Genomic DNA, 25047 nt, shown 5'->3' on the forward strand with positions numbered 1-25047 from the left:
GGCACACAGGGCCAACACCCAGCATCATGGTGTGGGGAGCGATCTCCTACACTGGCCGTACACCACTGGTGATCGTCGAGGGGACACTGAATAGTGCACGGTACATCCAAACCGTCATCGAACCCATCGTTCTACCATTCCTAGACTGGCAAGGGAACTTGCTGTTCCAACAGGACAATGCACGTCCGCATGTATCCTGTGCCACCCAACGTGCTCTAGAAGGTGTAAGTCAACTACCCTGGCCAGCAAGATCTCCGGATCTGTCCCCCATTGAGCATGTTTGGGACTGGATGAAGCGTCGTCTCACGCAGTCTGCATGTCCAGCACGAACGCTGGTCCAACTGAGGCGCCAGGTGGAAATGGCATGGCAAGCCGTTCCACAGGACTACATCCAGCATCTCTACGATCGTCTCCATGGGAGAATAGCAGCCTGCATTGCTGCGAAAGGTGGATATACACTGTACTAGTGCCGACATTGTGCATGCTCTGTTGCCTGTGTCTATGTGCCTGTGGTTCTGTCAGTGTGATCATGTGATGTATCTGACCCCAGGAATGTGTCAATAAAGGTTCCCCTTCCTGGGACAATGAATTCACGGTGTTCTTATTTCAATTTCCAGGAGTGTATTTTTCAAACAAGGTGGAGGCATGTTCAGTAAACCACACAATAAATTACCTCCTTCCCTGCCCTGTCCAAGGCATCTCAGAGCATATGCTAACCTAAAATTGCTTTCAAAGGTACCAGTGTCAGTTTTTTTGGAGGAGGAAAATGAAAATTCATAGCCGCATGAATTACAAATTAATTTAAAATCACAAACTATTCGCACTCTTCTTTCTTCAACAGCAATCATGCATTCCATATTTTTACAGCTAACACATGAACAGGAAAACTTTATAGCCTGGCAGAGAAGCTCTAAATCAATAAGTCTGAATCCAATGGAATTCATATCAACATCATTTACGCACCTGTACAATTCTCCTATCCCAAGTTTTGATGCTGAAGCTGAGAGCTTATGTTCTTCATTTCGAGCTGCTTCCTCTTTTTTGTTGGTAAACCAATTTCCATGAAACCTCCATTTCCTAAACACAGTTTGTCCACCACCCATTATGCATAAATCTTGACTTCCACGTAAAGGTTTGCAAATTCAACCCTCCACCTACTAATATGTGTTAGTATTGTCAAAACATAAATAAACCACATGTAAGAAAGTGCTCAGACAAAGATATACATGCCAGCCAGAGATATAGATATCAGTCAAAGATATCAAAAGAAAATAGCCTCCACAGTGACAAAAATTCAGCTGAAGCAAGCAGTTTCTCAAATATTGGAATAGGTGGGAGTGACTTCCAGTGCAGAGTTAATCAGTTTAACAATTTAAGTGCATTTCTAAAGCTGCTACAACAATAAAATTCACACACAACATAGATTAAACTGTGTAGATCAAGAAAATAATATTTTTGAAAAATCAGTTTTTGGGCCAAAATCCATTACATCCCCCCTTGAAAGCTCACATTGAAATACAGAACTACATTATGGCCCATCAGCTGTGTTTGTGTTGCAAACATCCCCCCACTTCCCTTAACGTAGATCAGTTTTTTTTAATGATTTTTGATTTATTTTTCTTGTGGGATCCATTGTGCGAGTTCTACAATATATTTTACAGTCCCTAAGAGATTTCTTGTAAACATCCCCCTACTTCCCTTAACGTAGATCAGTTTTTTAATGATTTTTGATTTATTTTTCTTGTGGGATCCATTGTGCGAGTTCTACAATATATTTTACAGTCCCTAAGAGATTAGGCCAAATTTAAAATTGCCTCCAATTATACCAAAGAAACATAGAAAATGCTCTTGCTATTTTAAGTTGTCGGAGTTGGTGCTCATGTGTGTATGAATGGAATGTGTTTCTCTTTTACTGATTGAGGCTGTGGCCAAAAGCTTTTTGTAACTGTCTTTTATTTGTGTCTGTCTGCAACTTAATGCGTCTTCTTTATGGTAAGTAGGGATCTATCTTGTTGTGCAAAACATTCAGAATACAGAAATGATTAGCTACTAAAGCCAAATATTTTGTAGCCAGTTAAATCAAAAACTTCCTTCCTTTTTAAATTCACTAATGTAAACAAACAATTTACCTACATGTTATTTGTTTGTACTGCTTTATTTTGTAGGCCTTCAACATGCTACTGGATGTTGGTGCTGATCCATATAGTGTAGATGACTGTGGAGTATCGTTACTCCACATGTTGTCTAAAAGGCCTATGGATAAGAAGGTAATGTAACTACATTGATGTCCATAAGTTAAGGGTCCTTTGAGACTCTATATACAGAATTATATATAGTGATAAAGATTCCTCTGTCAATTCGATGATTTGGTACAGAGCATAGCAGAAAACTGGCAAAGAGTTCTGGGGGGCATGTACAATACCACATATGGTGTGTCTGCTGTTGGCTTACAAAATACCAATGTCAGGATTGATGTCCTCAGATGTACCCATGTGGCTGTAATGGAATACTTGGCATTTGGTTGTAATAAAACTCTACTGAGCTACTATACCCTAGGCAAACATGTAGTTCCGCAAGTCCAAAGTTGATTAATGTTTCTTTCTCAACATCTGATAATAATGAAGAATAGAAAAATGACCTTTCTTGTTAATATTCCCTTTATGATCTCAAGGTAGGGTCTAACACAATTGTTACCACTAACATGAATAACATACTTAACAAAAATGCTCACATTTAATGAAAAATGTTGGAGCATGGAAAATATGACCACAAAGTGTTGTTAAATTAGTACATATTGACAGAATTTGCTATTTATCAGGATCTTCACACTTAATTTTTATGGTTGATGCACTCATAATGTATTCACGTTTTGTTGCAATACAAAATCCCTCCCGTTGATTTGCTTTCTAATCTCCATCTTCCAAAACAAAATACCTCTTTTTTTTTTTTTTTTTTTTTTTTTTTTTTTTTTTTTTTTTTTTTTTTTTTTTTTTTTTTTTTAAATCAGTCAAGCAAAGTGATGTAATGAAATTATTACATGCACTGTCACCATTTGTGTCTCTTTTAATTACACTATGAGCATCCCTCCACATCACTTGACTCTTGCCACCTGACCATCCATCGTTGACTGTCATTTTGCCTTTTGATAATCCAGTCATCTTTTAATTTCTAGATGTCTCCCAGTTAACTGACCTCATCCATGTTCTGGTGCTGCTCTCCATTGCCAAAAATGGGATACATCCAGGCACCTTCCAAACTTGCAGTTCTGCTTCACCTACCAATAGGGAAGTTTTTTTACAGGTGTTGCTGATAATATGTTGCAATCAAACTTTAAGAGCACCCAGGCAAATGAATATAAAATAAGTGCATGTAGAGAATCAATGTACATCAGTTCTGTTTCACTAGGTGAAGTAGCTAAAGCAATAAAAGGACTTAAAAATTCCAAATCGGCAAGTATTGATGGTATACCTGCAACAATGTTAAAGAAGAACGCATCAAACCTAATTGATGTACTCACACACTTACCGTATTTACTCGAATCTAAGCCGCACTCGAATCTAAGCCGCACCTGAAAAATGAGACTCGAAATCAAGGAATAAAAATTTTCCCGAATCTAAGCCGCACCTGAAATTTGAGACTCGAAATTCAAGGGGAGAGAAAAGTTTTAGGTCGCACCTCCAAATCGAAACAAAGTTCGTCTAATTGTAATATGAGACACAATTTATTTCGAATGAATGACGATACAGCTGCAGTAGCTTGGTTCGAGTCGTAAGCTTAGCAGTTACGGTTTACCAGGTAGCCATTGCTACGCATCACGTGCTCCGTCCATATTTATACGGATATCCTTCCTTTTTCACGTGCTTCGTCTGGTTTGAATTGATTGCTTATTTTTCTTTGATCTGATAAGTGCCGTTCTCTTTGTTATAGGTGTTTACGTCACTCAAAGCTGAAAATGCATTACTGTACTGTCATGCATTGTTTGTCGCATTCTGATAGTGCGTGTTTACGGCCTGTCGCCGCTCGCGACGTGGTTTGCTTTTGTGCGCGCTACCGCCGCTTACAAATAAAAAATAGAGAGGAATCGTCTCATTAGCGAAACATTTGTTGTTACTTACACTACTGCTTTCTTTGATAATGATCAACAAGAACCACATAATAGACTGCGTATGATAGATGATGTTCTGAACGAAATTTTAGCGAAAATTTTTCTCCGTTTGAAAATCTTTGCAGGTGCCTCTTTAGTTCATTACATTCTGCACAGAAATTAGAGTCATCTTAGATTTAAAAATCTAGTCAGTTGCCTTGCTTCATTTCTGACTGTATCACTATCAGGCATAAGAATAATACGAATATAAACATGACATGATATGTATATTCTTCCGCGTTTGCTGTTGTCTCACTCTAGTTTCGTAGTTTATTAGGCAGGCAGGATTTAAATGAGATAGTAGCAAACACGAAACAATACATGGCAAAATGTTTATATTCGTATTCATCTTATGGCGAAGAGAATACTACTTATGATTCACAATTCATAAAAGCTCCTATTAGCAACCATCTCTTCTCACAGGTAGGAAAAAATTCAGAACGTAGAGTTGGCCATATTGAAAAACATCCAGAACAGTCTTGCCAGTCGGATTTTCGTAGTACATTGAAATGCTGCTACATTCGAAGATCAACAATACAGAATTTGTATTTACTTCGTTGGATAATGTACCAAACTGCAGTGGTCGAAAATCTGGGCGGAGGAAAAAGGCTCGTCTTCCACTTTTTTTTTAATTTATTTACTGACGCAGAGATTTTGGTGCCAGTATTTATCTTTGTGCCTACAAAGCATGCCTGTGTGGCGCTACATATATTCGACGGCAGAAGTTAGTTGTGGCGGGACCCACCAACATTTTTCAGAACTCCCGCTTGCTTTGCACTCGATTCTAAGCCGCAGGCAGTTTTTTGGATTACAAAAACCGGAAAAAAAGTGCGGCTTAGATTCGAGTAAATACGGTATGTGACTGCTCACTTCAGGCAGGCAGATTCCCTGATGTGTTGAAAACATCAAAAGTTATTCCTGTATATAAAAAAGGGGATAAAGACAATGTAAATAACTACAGACCCATCACAATTTCCTCCTGCGTCTCTAAAGTACTGGAAAAAGTTATGTATGAGAAACTTATGAAATTTATAAATAAAAACAGCATTCTATGTAATGAACAACATGGATTCAGAAATAAGAGGTCAACGACAACTGCTGCCTATAAGTGCATCAATTCCATCCTAAACCTGATGGACAAAAAACAGGAAACAATAGGAGTATTTATTGACTTGTCAAAAGCTTTTGACATGGTGGACCATAAAATTCTGCTATCAAAGCTTTAAAGATATGGTATTCGAGGTCTGTCCAACAAGTGGGTCATTTCCTTCTGGACTAATCGTAAGCAGGCAGTGTGCATCAAGCACACAAATATTGAACTAAAAACTGTATCTAATCACTTATCTGACTATAAACAAATTAAATGTGGTATACCCCAAGGATCAGTAATGGGACCCCTTCTGTTTCTTCTGTACATAAATGATCTAAGCTTAAATGTTGATGCACACAAAACAATCATATTTGCAAATGACACCACGATTCTACTAAAAGGAGACGACGATGAACAGTTACAGCAGACAGTAAACATGGTCACAAAACAACTTAGCAGCTGGGCACAGAGTAATCAGCTTGTAATAAACAGTAAGAAAACCATTGCTCTAAAATTCCACATTGTTCCTAACAAGGACATGTTTGAAACTTTCCTGACAGATTAAAACTGTGTGCCCGACCGAGACTTGAACTCGGGACCTTTGCTTTTCGCAGGCAAGTGCTCTACCATCTGAGCTACCAAAGCATGACTCACGCCCAGTACTCACAGCTTTACTTCTGCCAGTACCTCGTCTCCTACCTTCCAAACTTTACAGAAGCTCTCCTGCGAACCTTGCAGAATTAGCACTCCTGCAAGGAAGGATACTGTGGAGACATGACTTAGCCACAGCCTGGGAGTTTTAATCTGCCAGGAAAGTTTCATATCAGCGCACACTCTGCTGCAGAGTGAAAATCTCATTCTGGAAACATCCCCCAGGCTGTGGCTAAGCCATGTCTCCGCAGTATCCTTTCTTTCAGGAGTGCTAGTTCTGCAAGGTTCACAGGAGAGCTTCTGTAAAGTTTGGAAGGTAGGAGACGAGATACTGGCAGAAGTAAAGCTGTGAGGACCGGGTGTGAGTCATGCTTCGGTAGCTCAGATGGTGGAGCACTTGTCCGCCAAAGGCAAAGGTCCCAAGTTCGAGTTTGGGTCGGGCACACAGTTTTAATCTGCCAGGAAAGTTTCATATCAGCGCACACTCCGCTGCAGGGTGAAAATCTCATTCTGAGGAACATGTTTATCCCATCAGTCTCTATCAATGACGAACCAGTTGGTAACAATACTGAAACCAAATTCTTAGGACTTTGGCTGCAGAGTAACATCAGATGGAATAAGCATATTGAATATCTCAGTGCAGAACTGAGAAAAACATGTTACCTTCTTTGTTCATTAAAATCATGCTGTAGTGAGAAAACAGTATTGAATGCATATCATACATACTTTCATTCTCGTCTTAGATATGGGGTCACTTTCTGGGGAAACTCTAAAACAGCTAATAGCACTTTTAAACTACAAAAAAGGGCCATTAGAATCTTGTTTGGGTGCAAGCCTAGAGACTCTTGTAAACCCCTGTTTAAGAAATCTGGTATTCCTCCATTACCATGTGTATACATTATGGAAACCCTTTTGTTCTTTAAATTAAATGTAATAAGCAAGGACTGGAGACTGCAAAAAAACTGATATATATGATCACTTTACCAGACAAAACAGAAACTTACATATGACTCAAATCAGCACAGCACTGTGCCAAAAAGGTACTTTTCACATTTATTTATTTATTTAGCATCCAATAGATCACACATGTGATATAGGATTTGTCATTTGATTACACGTAACACATAACAACACATACACATAATAAATTGACAAACATATACAAACAGCAAACAAATTACATACACATAGTACATAAGTAGTGTACAAGAACTTATTACCCAAAAAACAAAAGTATGTGCTCATGATAAACAATTTTAGATCACAAACTATCCTTATACACAAAACGTATTACGGATATACACAAAACATATTATGGATATACACAAAACGTATTACAGATATTTAACAGATTTTTCCCAAGTATCATAATTACAAAGTTGAAAACATCATTAAATTAGTCTGAATTTTTAAAAAAATAAGTACAAGTTTCAATCCACAGTCTGAGACAGGTATTCATTTACACTGTAGTAGCATTTTTCCGTCAAGTATTTTTTTACTTCATGCTTGAAATTATTTTTGCCTTTCAATTCTTTAATTTGAGATGGAAGAGCATTTAAAAGCTTTATTCCTAAGTGGCTAACATGTTTCTGACTTCTAGTTTTTGCTACATAGGGAATGTGGAAGTCTTTATAATGCCTTGTATTGTGATCATGGTAGCTTGAGTTGGTTTGGAGATCGCAGTTATTTTTACTGATCATTTCCAGGCATTTAAAAATATATATTGATGGTATTGTAAGTATCTTTAGTTGTCTGAATAAGGGTTTACAGTGAGTTTGTGGTGGGCTGTGTGTCATAATACAAATGTCATTTAGTCTTGACGTGGTTTTTTCCCAAAAACTTATGCCATAGCTTGCAACTGATTGGAAATAACTGAAATACACTGCTCTAATACATTCTTTGCTGCATACCTTGGATATTATTCTTAAGGCAAAACATGCTGAGCTAAGTTTCTGAGTAAGATATACAGTGTGTTCATTCCAGTTTAAATCTTGGTCAATTCGCATTCCCAGAAACTTTGTGGTGCACACTTTTTCTATTTGTTTGCTATCCAGCACAAGGCACATATTTTCCCCTTGACACTTGCTTCCATACTGTATAAAGTTTGTTTTCTTTGTATTTAATGTCAGCTTATTTGAATAAAACCATGACTGTATGTATGAGAGCATTTTCTCTGCTGTAGTACACAATGATTCTTTTATATCACTAATTATGATACTCATGTCATCTGCAAATAGTAGAATTTTGGCTGAGCTGTCTGAAGCCTGTATGTCATTGATATAAATTAGAAATAACAATGGGCCCAGAATGCTGCCCTGTGTAACACCTATTTCAATTTGTTTTGGTTCAGATAAGAGTTTAAAATTGTGAAGATTGTTGGATGACCTCAGCTCAACAACTTGTGACCTGTTTTGCAGATAAGATTCAAGCCATTTTTTAACAGTACCCCTGATGCCTATTGCTTCAAGTTTCTCTAGTAATATTACATGGTTCACAGTATCGAAGGCTTTGGATAAATCTAGATTAATTCCAACAACCTGTTTATTTGACTCCAAATTTCTTACTATTTCTGTTCTGTAGTCCAATATGGCTGTTTCTGTACTGTGCCCTGCTCGAAAGCCATGTTGACTGTTATTTATTAGTTTATGTTTTTCTAGATATTTTGTAACCCTGATTTTTATTAATTCCTCAAGTATTTTGGAGAAGGCTGGGAGGAGAGATATAGGTCGGAATTTTTCTATTTTATGTCTGTCACCATTTTTGTATAGAGGTATCACTTTAGAGATTTTAAGTTTGTCCGGAAATATCCCTTCGCTAAGGGACAAGTTTGCTATGTGCACTATAGGTTTGACAACACGTGGAGCAATTTTCTTAATTATTGATACAGGTACATCATCCAACCCAGAGGACATTTTGGATTTCAAGCATTTAATGACTTTTAGAACTTCATGCTCATCTGTTGGGATTGCCATCATGCTGGTATTTACCATTGGAGTTGTCACTGTTGGTTGTTGCTTAAATTTACCACTTAAAGTAAGGGGAATATTTACAAAATAATTGTTTACATAGTTTTCCATGGCATCTTTTTCTATGGGAATATTTTCATTATTTTTAAGATTGATTACCTGTTCTTTAGTTTGACCCCCAGTTTCTTTTTTTACCATTTTCCACATCATTCTGGACTTGTTACTAGCCTGCCTTATTAATCTATCATTACTTAATAATTTTGCTTTTGCTATTACTTTGCGGTAAGTCTTTTTGTATGTCCTCACATACTCATCAAACTGCTGATCATGACATGTTTTTAACTTTAAGCTTAGTAATTTCATGGTTTCACTTGACTTTTTAATTCTGGGTGTAATCCAGGTCCCTTTGGATCCAGATGATCCATAACTCAAAAGCTTTTTTGGGAAACACATTTCAAAGTACGTCATAAAAGTGGAAGCAAGTATATTGTAAGCATCATTTGTGTTTGTTTGCGCCAGGACCTCTGACCAAATTGCATTTTTTAAATTATTTTTGAACTGATTACAATTTTCAGTAGAGAAAAATTGTTTGTACTCCTTTTTATTTTTCTCCTCCCTGGGAGTTGCAGTGAGATTAAAGGTTAGTGCATTATGATCTGATAATCCTACATTCAAATTTGTAACTGCAACTTCATGTGTGTCCACATTTGAGAAGATGTTATCTATTAGGCTTGGGAGTTAAGCTTTATAACAAACTTCCTGAAAACATAAAAGCTATCACTGAGGTCAATAAATTTGGAAAATCTCTAAAGTCATATTTACAGCATCACTGCTTTTACTCCATTGAAGAATATTTAAATTTATGAAATGTGTTATATAAGTACTTACGTGTAAAGTGTATTATTGTAACCTTTCAGCCTGTATATTTATAACTTGACTTGTCCAATGTCTTACGCATAAGCTGCTATGTAGACAACAGGACTAATAAAAAATACAATACACACAGATATAGTCACTCACACAAGAAATCTCCTAAATTACATACACAACTTCAAACATAGCAACTTCCCAGGTACATACAACATAAATACAAATGATAATTGGACAAGAAGAAAATTACATTGATACCTGCATAAAGAATCTTAAACTGACTGCTTCTCAGACACATAAACAGAAATACCAATGAAAATTTCACAAGGAAAAAAAATTACATTTAGCTCTGCATAAATAATTTTTAAATTGGTAGATTCCCAGATAAATGAAAAGGAAATGGAAATGCATATTAAATTACACAACAATATAGTAACCCAGACTTATTATGCAAATGGCAAAAAAATCGCTTATAGTAATATATAAACCTACAACTGTCTTCATATTTACTTCATCTAAAGAGACTTACACCATCCAAACATACTTCAAAATGGTCATGTTATCACTTACAATGTATAGCAACAACAGATTAATCATGCAAGACACAAAATGTAAAAAACATGCTAACCACATTTTACATTTCATCAAAAATTATCATTCATAATGAGATACCAGTACAGAAAAAAAGTTACAAAAATTAAGCTTTGTGTTTGGTTGCAGAAGAAATATGAAATACATTAGGAAATACTTTCCCATACCTTTTCTGCTTTTAAATTACACATAGTATTTATGAGAAGTCAAGGCTTGTTTATAATCAGTAACGGTATTATTCCAACAAGTACTCTCTTAGTTAACAGTTGCCATTAATCTTCATTATCCCAATACCATTTTACAAATCCATAATTATTGCTTCTAACCCATATATACATTAAAATCATCAGGACTCAGTCAGAACATCATAAATTTCTTTCTCTCCTTGCTGTAAATACATGCCACATGACATAAATAGATATGTATCACCACTGCTTGGAACCAAGAACCTGACACTGACATTGTCACTGTCAATAACACAATCATCATCATGACTAATTTAATCAGACATAATTCTTTAGCACAATATATACTTATCACTCACCTAACATAAATAATATCATCAGTTCCTCATTATGAAAAACATCCTGATAATAGTATAAGTTATATTCCCGTAACCATTTACTACATAGTCAGAACCTTCAACTTTTCATCCAAAGCACTTTCAACATTACTCCACTTATGAAGAATTCCTATAACACACAGCTCTCGTAATTTCATTACTTTCCTAGTCTGATAAACACCCTTTTTCTTCTAATCAACCTACATTTCAAAGTGTTACTGAAGTAACAGATCAAATTGTCAAAGTACATTAAGTTCCAGCTTGAAGTTTTCAACTTACAATCATATTCTTAGTAATGCTTCTGTTTTTTCTTTCCATAATGATATTACATGTGTTGGTTGCAAGTGTACAAAATGGCAGTAACAAACCAACTAACTTGACCTCCAACCTTCCATTTAATGATTCTGAACATACCCACAATCTTTCAAATTAAGTGTAATGTTTCCCTTGTATGACTAAAATTCATTAATAAATCATATTTATTTCCTAAATACAATGAGTAATCGAACATGAACACTCCTTTGACCTCAGGCAGACCACAAACACAGTGTTTCATTGACCTCATTTTATGCAACCATGTATTGAATCAATGATGCAAATCCCATATTCAGAAACAACATAAATTTTCCTAAACGGTCAAAATACCTACATACAACTTCTATTGAAGCATACAGAACAGAAATACAAAACACATTAAATGTCACTACTTTCAAATAATACAATGCCTATTTCAAAAACATAAGAAATAGATTTACACCCATCTGGAATACAGGTAAGGGAGTTCTCCATTACAATGGTAAATTACACTTAAAACTTTTTAGCATTTCTTAGCATTTATATGCATATTAATTAATGCAGAAAGGATAATTTTACAGAATAAGATAACTTGGAAAGATGCACAAAAAAGTAGAAGAAATGATGCAGCACTGCAGAATGAAAAGCAGCAAAATTGTGTGCCATAACTTGGGACACTTTTATGTGATAATGTGATGATGAGGACAACACAACACCCAGTCCATGGGTTGTGAGTTAACAAGCATTTCACACTCATTTAAATATATGGCCGAAAGAGTTAGCCTTGAGGAATTGTGTTATCCAGGACCATCATTCACAGGCATCTGTTATGCTGAGTGAGGCACAAGCACTGTAATGTGCTTGTGAGACAGACAAGAACCTATGTCATAGGAAAATCCTGTAAAAGACGTTTGTGGCCAGAGAGATGTAGCAGTGTTAAATATGGTGGACCTAAGATCGGTCATAAAGGAAAACATTTGTGAAAACTATTTAATTCTGTAGTAATTCAGGGAATAAAGTCATGGTAATTTTAATCTACTATACTTCATGAATTTTCATGGTGATCCCAATAAAACTTGGATATTGATCATATCTATAATAGTTTAGGATTTACTGTTAAAATTAAATTCACAAGTTTTGTAACAAAGACCTGAATGCTAAAATCTGAAGGCTTTAGTCAATCTTAGCGATTGACATTTCATATAGAAGCACATCATTAAATAGACAAATGTTGTAAATATCAACTCTATATTTAAAAGACATAGTAAATTTAAATCATCAGTATTTTCTGTTAAGCATCAGATCATCATTTCCTCTACACGAAACACATTGAGCAATGACAGCATGACATCTTATTGAATCATTAGATAATAGAATATTTGTCGTAAAGTTTAGTGTGTAATAGTTACTTTTGTTCTTTATTTATTTATCAGAAAGCACATTGGTGCAAGGCTACTGGCTGCAACATTCAAAGATAAGAAGGAAATTATATTGGTTTTATGTAAAAGAATTTAATGTTTATTATGTGATGGATATTATTGTTAATCAAACAATGGAAAATCCAGGATGGAATGTAACAATACCAGAGAAGGAAAGTTGCTACTCACCATATAGCGGAGATGCTGAGTCACGATAGGCACAATAAAAAGATTCACACAATTAAATCTTTCGGCCATTAAGGCCTTTGTCAGCAGTAGACACACACGCACGCTCGCACACACACACACACACACACACACACACACACACACACACACACACACACACACACACATAAATGCAACTTCCACACATATCTGCAGTCTCAGAGAGCTAAGACCACACTGCTCTCTGAGACTGCAAATGTGTGTGCAAGCTGCGTTTATATATATATATATATATATATATATATATATATATATATATATATATATATATATATATATATATATATAATAGAGGGAAACATTCCACGTGGGAAAAATATATCTAAAAAGAAAGATGATGAAACTTACCAAACAAAAGCGCTGGCAGGTCGATAGACACACTAACAAACACAAACATACACACAAAATTCTAGCTTTCGCAACCAATGGTTGCCTCGTCAGGAAAGAGGGAAGGAGAAGGAAAGACAAAAGGATATGGGTTTTAAGGGAGAGGGTAAGGAGTCATTCCAATCCCGGGAGCGGAAAGACCTACCTTAGGGGGAAAAAAGGACAGGTATACACTCGCACACACACACATATCCATCCACACATACACAGACACACGCAGACATTTGTAAAGGCAAAGAGTTTGGGCAGAGATGTCAGTCGGGGCGGATGTACAGAGGCAAAGATGAAGTTGAAAGACAGGTGAGGTATGAGCGGCGGCAAATTGAAATTAGAAATTAGCGGAGATTGAGGCCTGGCGGATAGCGAGAAGAAAGGATATGCTGAAGGGCAAGTTCCCATCTCCGGAGTTCTGACAGGTTGGTGTTAGTGGGAAGTATCCAGATAACCCGGACAGTGTAACACTGTGCCAAGATGTGCTGGCCGTGCACCAAGGCATGTTTAGCCACAGGGTGATCCTCATTACCAACAAACACTGTCTGCCTGTGTCCATTCATGCGAATGGACAGTTTGTTGCTGGTCATTCCCACATAGAACGCTTCACAGTGTAGGCAGGTCAGTTGGTAAATCACGTGGGTAAGGAGTCATTCCAATCCCGGGAGCGGAAAGACTTACCTTAGGGGGAAAAAAGGACAGGTATACACTCGCACACACACACATATCCATCTATTAAACAACCCTTTCGGCAGTTTTAATAACTTTTGCTTTATTTCCATTTCCGTTTTTCTCATATCACCGATCATTTTTAGCCGCTTCCCACAGGTTTTAACGTCATTATTTCTTCATCAAACAATTGTTAGCTTCATTTCCATAATCTGTCACCACCAAACCACTCCTTTTAATACATCCTCACGTAGTTTTTTCGAAATTTTCCCGAATTTCTCCACCCTTTAACGTGTTTTGGCGGCAACACAACCACCTAACCTTTATGCACATCATTATCTACCTACACAAGTTCACCACAGGATCAACATAGCCCAGCCCTAACCAACCCTTTTTCGCCTTTTTTCACACCAGATCTCCATTTGCTTTCTAATTTTACCCTCACAACACCTTCACAACGACCCCATTAAGTTTTATTTACATTCCCTCCGCAAATATGCCTTCGCCCTAGCCAGATTACACTCCCATATTTTATTTTCTCAGGCTTGTCTGACATTTGGCATCACCCCCAAAGGCCTCACACTTAAAGTTCCCATCTCTGGCTGCAACCCTTCTTTCCATCAGTCCCTATACCAGTTCCAAACCAAACAATCCATTGCCCTCACCCACCTAATCCTTCACCTACACATCCACTCAGCCAATCAACACGCCCATCAACTCCTATCCTTTATAAAAATCCTCAATCTTTCCTCTCCCACATCCACACCTGTTGTTCAGAGCATCCTCCTACAGGCCAACCGCAAATTAGAACAGCATGCCACCCTCCACCTTAAAAAACTATCCAATCTCCTGGTTTCCCACCTCCGGAAAGGCAACTCACTCACCCTTCACAACCTTTCCAGCAAACCTCAACCTCCTCTCATTGCACACAAACCCAGTCTCTCCCATCTACTCAATCTCCCACTTCCAGCTCCACTCCCTCCAAAACCTCAAAATTCCAATCAACGCAATCTGGAACCACAACACCCCAATTCAGTAGTTAACCTTTCCTCCAAACCTCTCTCTTAATCCGAAACCTCTGTCCTATCCAAAGGCCTCACCTTCAGCCCCACTCCCAGATTTAACCAAACAGCCCTCGTCAAAGATTTACTGTCCTACACCCGTACTCTCTGCTGGAAATATCACTTTGCCACGAAGAAAAATGATCCTAATCCTACTCCTAATGATCCAACTCCCCAAGACACTATCCAAATTGAACCATGCCTGGAACAGTTCCGTCCTCCGTCACAGCGGGACCCACCTCCTCTTCCTCAAAATCACCCTCTCCTAACCTTCCAGGAATTTCTGACTTCCAGCCTTGCTTCTCAATCCTTCTTAAAAAACCTTAATCCTACTCCCAACATCACCACTGCTGAAGCCCAGGCTATCCGTGATCTGAAGGCTGACCGATCCATCGTCATTCTTCCGGCGGACAAGGGTTCCACAACTGTGGTACTTGATCGTCGGGAGTATGTGGCTGAGGGACTGCGTCAGCTTTCAGACAACACTACTTACAAAGTTTGCCAAGGCAATCCCATTCCTGATGTCCAGGCGGAGCTTCAAGGAATCCTCAGAACCTTAGGCCCCCTACAAAACCTTTCACCCGACTCCATCAACCTCCTGACCCCACCAACACCCCGCACCCCTACCTTCTACCTTCTTCCCAAAATTCACAAACCCAATCATCCCGGCCGTCCCATTGTAGCTGGTTACCAAGCCCCCACCGAACGCATCTCTGCCTACGTAGACCAACACCTTCAACCCATTACATGCAGTCTCCCATCCTTCATCAAAGACACCAACCACTTTCTCAAACACCTGGAATCCCTACCCAGTCTGTTACCCCCGGAAACCATCCTTGTAACCATTGATGCCACTTCCTTATACACAAATATTCCGCATGTCCAGGGCCTCGCTGCGATGGAGCACTTCCTTTCACGCCGATCACCTGCCGCCCTACCTAAAACCTCTTTCCTCATTACCTTAGCCAGCTTCATCCTGACCCACAACTTCTTCACTTTTGAAGGCCAGACATACCAACAATTAAAGGGAACAGCCATGGGTACCAGGATGGCCCCCTCGTATGCCAACCTATTCATGGGTCGCTTAGAGGAAGCCTTCCTGGTTACCCAGGCCTGCCAACCCGAAGTTTGGTACAGATTTATTGATGACATTTTCGTGATCTGGACTCACAGTGAAGAAGAACTCCAGAATTTCCTCTCCAACCTTAACTCCTTTGGTTCCATCAGATTCACCTGGTCCTACTCCAAATCCCATGCCACTTTCCTTGACGTTGACCTCCACCTGTCCAATGGCCAGCTTCACACGTCCGTCCACATTAAACCCACCAACAAGCAACAGTACCTCCATTATGACAGCTGCCACCCATTCCACATCAAACGGTCCCTTCCCTACAGCCTAGGTCTTCGTGGCAAACGAATCTGCTCCAGTCCGGAATCCTTGAACCATTACACCAACAACCTGAAAACAGCTTTTGCATCCCGTAACTACCCTCCCGACCTGGTACAGAAGCAAATAACCAGAGCCACATCCTCATCTCCTCAAACCCGGAACCTTCCACAGAAGAACCCCAAAAGTGCCCCACTTGTGACAGGATACTTTCCGGGACTGGATCAGATTCTGAATGTGGCTCTCCAGCAGGGATACGACTTCCTCAAATCCTGCCCCGAAATGAGATCCATCCTTCATGAAATCCTCCCCACTCCACCAAGAGTGTCTTTCCGCCGTCCACCTAACCTTCGCAACCTCTTAGTTCATCCCTATGAAATCCCCAAACCACCTTCCCTACCCTCTGGCTCCTACCCCTGTAACCGCCCCCGGTGTAAAACCTGTCCCATGCACCCTCCCACCACCACCTATTCCAGTCCTGTAACCCGGAAGGTGTACACGATCAAAGGCAGAGCCACGTGTGAAAGCACCCACGTGATTTACCAACTGACCTGCCTACACTGTGAAGCGTTCTATGTGGGAATGACCAGCAACAAACTGTCCATTCGCATGAATGGACACAGGCAGACAGTGTTTGTTGGTAATGAGGATCACCCTGTGGCTAAACATGCCTTGGTGCACGGCCAGCACATCTTGGCACAGTGTTACACTGTCCGGGTTATCTGGATACTTCCCACTAACACCAACCTGTCAGAACTCCGGAGATGGGAACTTGCCCTTCAGCATATCCTTTCTTCTCGCTATCCGCCAGGCCTCAATCTCCGCTAATTTCTAATTTCAATTTGCCGCCGCTCATACCTCACCTGTCTTTCAACTTCATATTTGCCTCTGTACATCCGCCCCGACTGACATCTCTGCCCAAACTCTTTGCCTTACAAATGTCTGCGTGTGTCTGTGTATGTGTGGATGGATATGTGTGTGTGTGCGAGTGTATACCTGTCCTTTTTTCCCCCTAAGGTAGGTCTTTCCGCTCCCGGGATTGGAATGACTCCTTACCCTCTCCCTTAAAACCCATATCCTTTTGTCTTTCCTTCTCCTTCCCTCTTTCCTGACGAGGCAACCATTGGTTGCGAAAGCTAGAATTTTGTGTGTATGTTTGTGTTTGTTAGTGTGTCTATCGACCTGCCAGCGCTTTTGTTTGGTAAGTTTCATCATCTTTCTTTTTAGAGATATATATATATATATATATATATATATATATATATATATATATATATATATATATATATATATATATATATATAAAAAACAAAGATGAGGTGACTTACCGAACAAAAGCGCTGGCAGGTCGATAGACACACAAACAAACACAAACATACACACAAAATTCAAGCTTTCGCAACAAACTGTTGCCTCATCAGGAAAGAGGGAAGGAGAGGGGAAGACGGAAGGAAGTGGAATGTTTCCTTCCATTATATATATATATATATATGTGTGTGTGTGTGTGTGTGTGTGTGTGTGTGTCTGCTGCTGACAAAGGCCTTAATGGCCAAAAGCTTTAATTGTGTGAATCTTTTTGTTGTGCTTATCGCGACTCAGCATCTCTACTTTATGGTGAGTAGCAACTTTCCTTCTCGGATAATATTGTTACTTTGTTTAGAATGTGAAAGTGGTCAAGCTCTGATTTTTTTAAATATGTTAAAATGTAAAATAATCTACACTCATGCTCATAAATTAAGGATAATGCTGATACATGGTGAAACAATGCTCTGGTGGGTGGTTTGTGGGCTTAAATCACCTTGGGGTATGACCATGCAGTCCATTTGACCCGCAGTTGTCGCACCGTGGTGCTGGCAGCAGTCCACATATGTAGAGGTGTGTTGATGCATGTCAGAGTACGGTGCAGTGAGTAAGTGTGCCGGCATTTTCAGACGTGCTAATGGTGACTGTGTTGAAAATGGCTCAAAGAACACATATTGATGACATTATGAGGGGTAGAATACTAGGGCGACTGGAGGCTGGTCAAACACAGCAAATCGTAGCACAGGCCTTCCGTGTGCCACAAAGTATGATCTCAAGATTATGGCAACGATTCCAGCAGACAGGAAATGTGTCCAGGTGCTACAGTACGGGACGTCCACAGGGTACAACGCCACAAGAAGATCGATATCTCACCATCAGTGCCTGTAAATGACCATGGAGTACTGCAGGTAGCCTTGCTCGGGGACCTTACTGCAGCCACTGGAACAATTGTCTCCAGATACACAGTCTACAGCCAACTGAACAGACATGGTTTATTTGCCTGGAGGCCTGTAAGGAGCGTTCCACTGACCCCTGGTCACAGGAGAGCCCATAAAGCCTGGTGTCAAGAACACAGTACGTGGTCATTGGAACAGTGGTCCCAGTTTATATTCACGGACGAGACCGGGTATAGTCTGAACAGTGATTCTCGCCGGGTTTTCATCTGGTGTGAACCAGGAACCAGATACCAACCTCTTAATGTCCTTGAAAGGGACCTGTATGGAGGTCGTGGTTTGATGATGTGGGGTGGGATTGTAATTGTTGCACGTACACCCCTGCATGTCTATGACAGAAGAGCTGTAACAGGTCAGGTGTATCTCGACGTCATTTTGCACCAGTATGTCCACCTTTTCAGGGGTGCAGTGGGTCCCACCTTCCTCCTGATGGATGATAATGCATGGCCCCACCGAGCTGTCATCATGGAGCAGTACCTTGAAACAGAAGATATCAGGTGAATGGAGTGGCCTGCCTGTTCTCCAGACCTAACCCCACACTCGCGGTTGACATATCGCTGCATGTCTTCAAACCCCTACGACACTTCAGGAGCTCCAACAGGCACTGGCACAAGAATGGAAGATTATACCCCAGCAGCTGCTTGACCACCTGATCCAGAGTATTCCAACCCATTGTATGGCCTGTGTACATGTGCATGGTAATCATATACCATATTGATGTTGGAGTACATGCGCAGGAAACAATGGCGTTTTGTAGCACATGTGTTTCGGGACAGTTTTCCCAACTTATCACCAATACCATGGACTTACAGATCTGTGTCATGTGTGTTCTCTATGTGCCTAAGGTAATAGCACCAGTTTTGTGTAGTGCCATGTTGTGTGGCACCACATTCTGCAATTATCCTTAAATTATGAGCATGAGTGTGGAATAAGCTGTAGCCAATCAGATGGATGGCTTCAGGAAATGGAACTGCCCTAGTCAGTTGAGCGATGATGTTTGGCACACAAGGGACGCGGCCAGAGATGGACAAAGGGACAGTGCTGGTGCAGACGTAAAAGAGGACAGTTTGGCTGGAGACACCAAAGTGGACAGTTCTGGTCTAGACACCAAAGGGTACAGTGTGGGTGCAGACGCACAAGCGGATGGTCAGTCTTTAGGTAGCTAGGAAGTGAAATGACTTATGACTTACAAAATTTCACATTGTGTGGTATCATGTGACGTAGTCTCTGAGCAGTGAGCAGCCATGCCCTGGCATCAACTCTATCTTTTTGTGTAATTAACAAGGTGCAGATTTGTAATTCATGATGAGATTGTGAATGATTTAACTGTGTCGAATGGATAAGCGTTAGAGTTTGCTATTAGTTTGCTTTCTGAATAAACATTATTCTAACCAAATTGCAACTGTGTGGCCTACATCATTTGTGGGTCATTAATTTAGTTCCCAATATTATTATTATTTCCCCCATGAACCATGGACCTTGCCGTTGGTGGGGAGGCTTGCGTGCCTCAGTGATACAGATAGCCGTACCGTAGGTGCAACCACAACGGAGGGGTATCTGTTGAGAGGCCAGACAAATGCGTGGTTCCTGAAGAGGGGCAGCAGCCTTTTCAGTAGTTGCAGGGGCAACAGTCTGGATGATTGACTGATCTGGCCTTGTAACACTAACCAAAACAGCCTCGCTGTGCTGGTACTGCGAACAGTTGAAAGCAAGGGGAAACTACAGCCGTTATTTTTCCCGCGGGCATGCAGCTTTACTGTATGGTTAATGATGATGGTGTCCTCTTGGGTAAAATATTCCGGAGGTAAAATAGTCCCCCATTCGGATCTTCGGGCAGGGACTACTCAAGAGGATGTCGCTATCAGGAGAAAGAAAACTGGCATTCTATGGATCGGAGTGTGGAATGTCAGATCCCTTAATTGGGCAGGTAGGTTAGAAAATTTAAAAAGGGAAATGGATAGGTTAAAGTTAGATATATTGGGAATTAGTGAAGTTCAGTGGCAGGATGAACAAGACTTCTGGTCAGGTGACTACAGGGTTATAAACACAAAATCAAATAGGGGTAATGCAGGAGTAGGTTTAATAATGAATAAAAAAATAGGAATACGGGTAAGCTACTACCAACAGCATAGTGAACGCATTATTGTGGCCAAGATAGACATGAAGCCCACGCCTACTACAATAGAACAAGTTTATATGCCAACTAGCTCTGCAGATGACGAAGAAATTGAAGAAATGTATGACGAAATAAAAGAAATTATTCAGACAGTGACTGGAATTCAGTAGTAGGAAAAGGGAGAGAAGGAAACGTAGTAGATGAATATGGATTGGGGCTAAGAAATGAAGCCACCTGGTAGAATTTTGTGCAGAGCACAACTTAATCATAGCTAACACTTGGTTCAAGAATCATAAAAGAAGGTTGTATACATGGAAGAAGCCTGGAGATACTGACAGATTTCAGATAGATTATATAATGGTAAGACAGAGATTTAGGAACCAGGTTTTAAATTGTAAGACATTTCCAGGGGCAGATGTGGATTCTGACCACAATCTATTGGTTATGAACTGTAGATTAAAACAGAAGAAATTTCAAAAAGGTGGGAATTTAAAAAGATGGGACCTGGATAAACTGACTAAACCAGAGGTTGTACAGAGTTTCAGGGAGAGCGTAAGGGAACAAATGGCAAGAATAGGGGAAAGAAATACAGTAGAAGAAGAATGGGTAGCTTTGAGGGATGAAGTAGTGAAGGCAGCAGAGGATCAAGTAGGTAAAAAGACGAGGGCTAGTAGAAATCCTTGGGTAACGAAAGAAATACTGAATTTAATTGATGAAAGGAGAAAATATAAAAATGCAGTAAATGAAACAAGCAAAAAGGAATACAAAGATCTCAAAAATGGGCTCGACAGGAAGTGCAAAATGGCGAAGCAGGGATGGCTAGAGGATAAATGTAAGGATTTATAGGCTTATCTCACTAGGGGTAAGATAGATACTGCCTACAGGAAAATTAAAGAGACCTTTGGAGAAAACAGAACCACTTGTATGAACATTAAGAGCTCAGATGGAAACCCAGTTCTAAGCAAAGAAGGGAAAGCAGAAAGGTGGAAGGAGTATATAGAGGGTCTATACAAGGGCGATGTACTTGAGAACAATATTATGTAAAGGGAAGAGGATGTAGATGAAGATGAAATGGGAGATATGATACTGCGTGAAGAGTTTGACAGAGCACTGAAAGACCTAAGTCGAAACAAGGCCCCGGGAGTAGATAACATTCCATTAGAACTATTGACGGCCTTGAGAGAGCCAGTCCTGACAAAACTCTACCATCTGGTGAGCGAGATGTATGAGACAGGCGAAATACCCTCAGGCTTCAAGAAGAATATAATAATTCCAATCCCAAAGAAAGCAGGTGTTGACAGATGTGAAAATTACCGAACTATCAGTTTAATAAGTCATGGCTGCAAAATACTAACGCAAATTCTTTACAGACGAATGGAAAAACTAGTAGAAGCCGACCTAGGGGAAGATCAGTTTGGATTCCGCAGAAATATTGGAACACGTGAGGCAATACTGACCCTACAACTTATCTTAGAAGCTAGATTAAGAAAAGGCAAACCTACATTTCTAGCATTTGTAGACTTAGAGAAAGTTTTTGACAGTGTTGACTGGAATACTCTCTTTCAAATTCTGAAGGTGGCAGGAGTAAAATACAGGGAGCGAAAGGCTATTTACAATTTGTATAGAAACCAAATGGCAGTTATAAGAGTTGAGGGCCATGAAAGGGAAGCAGTGGTTGGGAAGGGAGTGAGACAGGGTTGTAGCCTCTCCCCGATGTTATTCAATCTGTATATTGAGCAAGCAGTGAAGGAAACAAAAGAAAAATTCGGAGTAGGTATTAAAATCCATGGAGAAGAAATAAAAACTTTGAGGTTCGCCAATGACATTGTAATTCTGTCAGAGACAGCAAAGGACTTGGAAGAGCAGTTGAACGGAATGGATAGTGTCTTGAAAGGAGGATATAAGATGAACATCGACAAAAGCAAAACGAGGATAATGGAATGTAGTCGAATTAAGTCGGGTGATGCTGAGGGAATTAGATTAGGAAATGAGACACTTAAAGTAGTAAAGGAATTTTGCTATTTGGGGAGCAAAATAACCAATGATGGTCGAAGTAGAGAGGATATAAAATGTAGACTGGCAATGGCAAGGAAATCGTTTCTGAAGAAGAGAAATTTGTTAACATCTAGTACAGATTTAAGTGTCAGGAAGTCGATTTCTGAAAGTATTTGTATGGAGTGTAGCCATGTATGGAAGTGAAACATGGACGATAAATAGTTTAGACAAGAAGAGAATAGAAGCTTTCGAAATGTGGTGCTACAGAAGAATGCTGAAGATTAGATGGGTAGATCACATAACTAATGAGGAGGTGCTGAATAGGATTGGGGAGAAGAGAAGTTTGTGGCAAAACTTGACTAGAAGAAGGGATCGGTTGGTAGGACATGTTCTGAGGCATCAAGGGATCACCAAATTAGTATTGGAGGGCAGTGTAGAGGGTAAAAATAGTAGAGGGAGACCAAGAGATCAATACACTAAGCAGATTCAGAAGGACGTAGGTTGCAGTACTTACTGGGAGATGAAGGTTTCACAGGATAGAGTAGCATGGAGAGCTGCATCAAATCAGTCTCAGGACTGAAGACCACAACAACAACAACAATTATTATTATTAATTGCTGAGATTGGCACGGATAGAAATGGATATGAGGAGGTGATGGGCCCTTTTGGTTACGGAAGACAAAATGTTGAGGGTGAAGAAATTCTAAATCTGTGCGTAAGGAATCGTCTAATAGTGAAGAATATATTTTTCAAGAAACAAGATAGCCATAAGATTACTAGATATGGCTGGGATGGCAAATCTAAGACAGTTATAGACTATGTATTAATGGACAAATTAACTGGAGTTAAAGTAAGGGACTCTAACGTCATACCAAGTGAGCACTTGGATAGCGACCACAGGTTACTAGTAGCTGATCTAAATTATAAGATGAAAAGTTTGAATGCTGTACAAAGAATGCCAAAAATTAAGGAGTGGAAGTTGAAAGAAGAAGAAAATAAGAAATGTTTCCAAAATCTAGTAGCACAAAAAGTGCCAAAAATTGAAGGAGGTAGTGTAGAGGAACAGTTGAACCTATTTAAAACATCAATAGTTAACAGTGCTATGCAGTTTTGCAGCAAAACAAAGAGTAAAGTGAAAGACAAAGAAACCAGTTGGTAGAATGATAGAGTAAAAGACGCAATTAAAAAGTGTAATATGACAAAGAAAAACATGGAGTTTGAAAATAGAAATCAGAACCAGGTGCTGATACCAAAAGATTAACACAAGGTGACAACACTGGAGAAGGAATATCGACAAAAGAAACTTCAAGCAAAGAGAATTGTGAAAGAAGAAAAGGAGCAGAGTTGGGAAATATTCACCCAGAAACTAGAGCAGGATAGCAAATGGAACCAGAAACTGTTATATGGGTTACTGAAAAGTAAAAGATCTGATAGAGAAGACATGAAAGTGATTCAAACCGAGAATGGGGATATTATCAGGTACATGGAAGATATCAGAGAAGAGATGAAGAATTATTTTGAAATCTCACTGAATGGGGAAGGTGTAGAAGAAAATGACACTTAAGTCATTGAATTAGAGGAAGAGCAGGATCCAATCACTTGGTTAGAAACTGAGAATTCCCTGAAACAGATGAAAAGTGGGAAGGTGGCTGGAGTAGATGAGCTGACAGCGGATATGATTAAAGCCACAGGAATCCATGGAATACAATGGTTACACCAGGTGATGGGGGATATGGGAAGAAAACAAAGTGCCGGATGAATGGAAAAAAGGAATTATATTACCATTTTTCAAGAAATGTAGTAGAAAGAAATGCACCAACTACTAAGGAATCACACTGTTATCACACTGCTTTAAGACAGTGGAAAATATCATAGGAAAAAGATTGTGGAAAATTCTAGAACACCAATTAGAGAAACAACAGCGTGGGTTGATAAGTAATAGGGGAACAATAGATTTCATTTTCTCCCTCTGTCAGTTAATGGAGAAATATTGGGGAAAAGGAAGGACTTGATAGTAGTATTCGTGGATTTGGAAAAAGCATATGACAGTGTACCAAGTATAAAATATGGGAATGCTTGAGGAAACATAATGTTCCTGATTCATTAATTAAAAAAGTCCAGATGCTGTATGATGGTTGTGAGAGGAGTGTAGAAGTAAGAGGTGGAAGATCAAAATGGTTTAAGACAGAGAGGTGTTCAGCAAGGCAGTTCGCTCTCCCCTTTACTCTTCTTTACACTTATGGACACAATTATGAAAGAAATCAAGGAAGAAGGAAATAAAGATCTCAACGTTTTTGTTTTTGCTGATGAAATCTCCATTTGTGGAGAGATGGAAATGGAGGTTCAGAGGAGACTAGATTACCAGAACACAA

General features: G+C 39.5%; 1 protein-coding gene across 1 annotated transcript in view; it reads left to right on the top strand.

Moving 5' to 3' along the window:
• LOC124802543 (serine/threonine-protein phosphatase 6 regulatory ankyrin repeat subunit A-like) overlaps positions 1-25047 on the top strand; it is a 407755-nt gene that overhangs the window by 246252 nt on the left and 136456 nt on the right. The window contains exon 11 of the mRNA XM_047263406.1: positions 2166-2267. Coding sequence (XP_047119362.1) covers positions 2166-2267 — 102 coding nt within the window. The remainder of the gene's footprint in view (positions 1-2165; positions 2268-25047) is intronic.

Source organism: Schistocerca piceifrons, chromosome 1 (genome assembly GCF_021461385.2).
Source record: "Schistocerca piceifrons isolate TAMUIC-IGC-003096 chromosome 1, iqSchPice1.1, whole genome shotgun sequence".
In the NCBI taxonomy this organism is placed as follows: Eukaryota; Metazoa; Arthropoda; class Insecta; order Orthoptera; family Acrididae; genus Schistocerca; species Schistocerca piceifrons.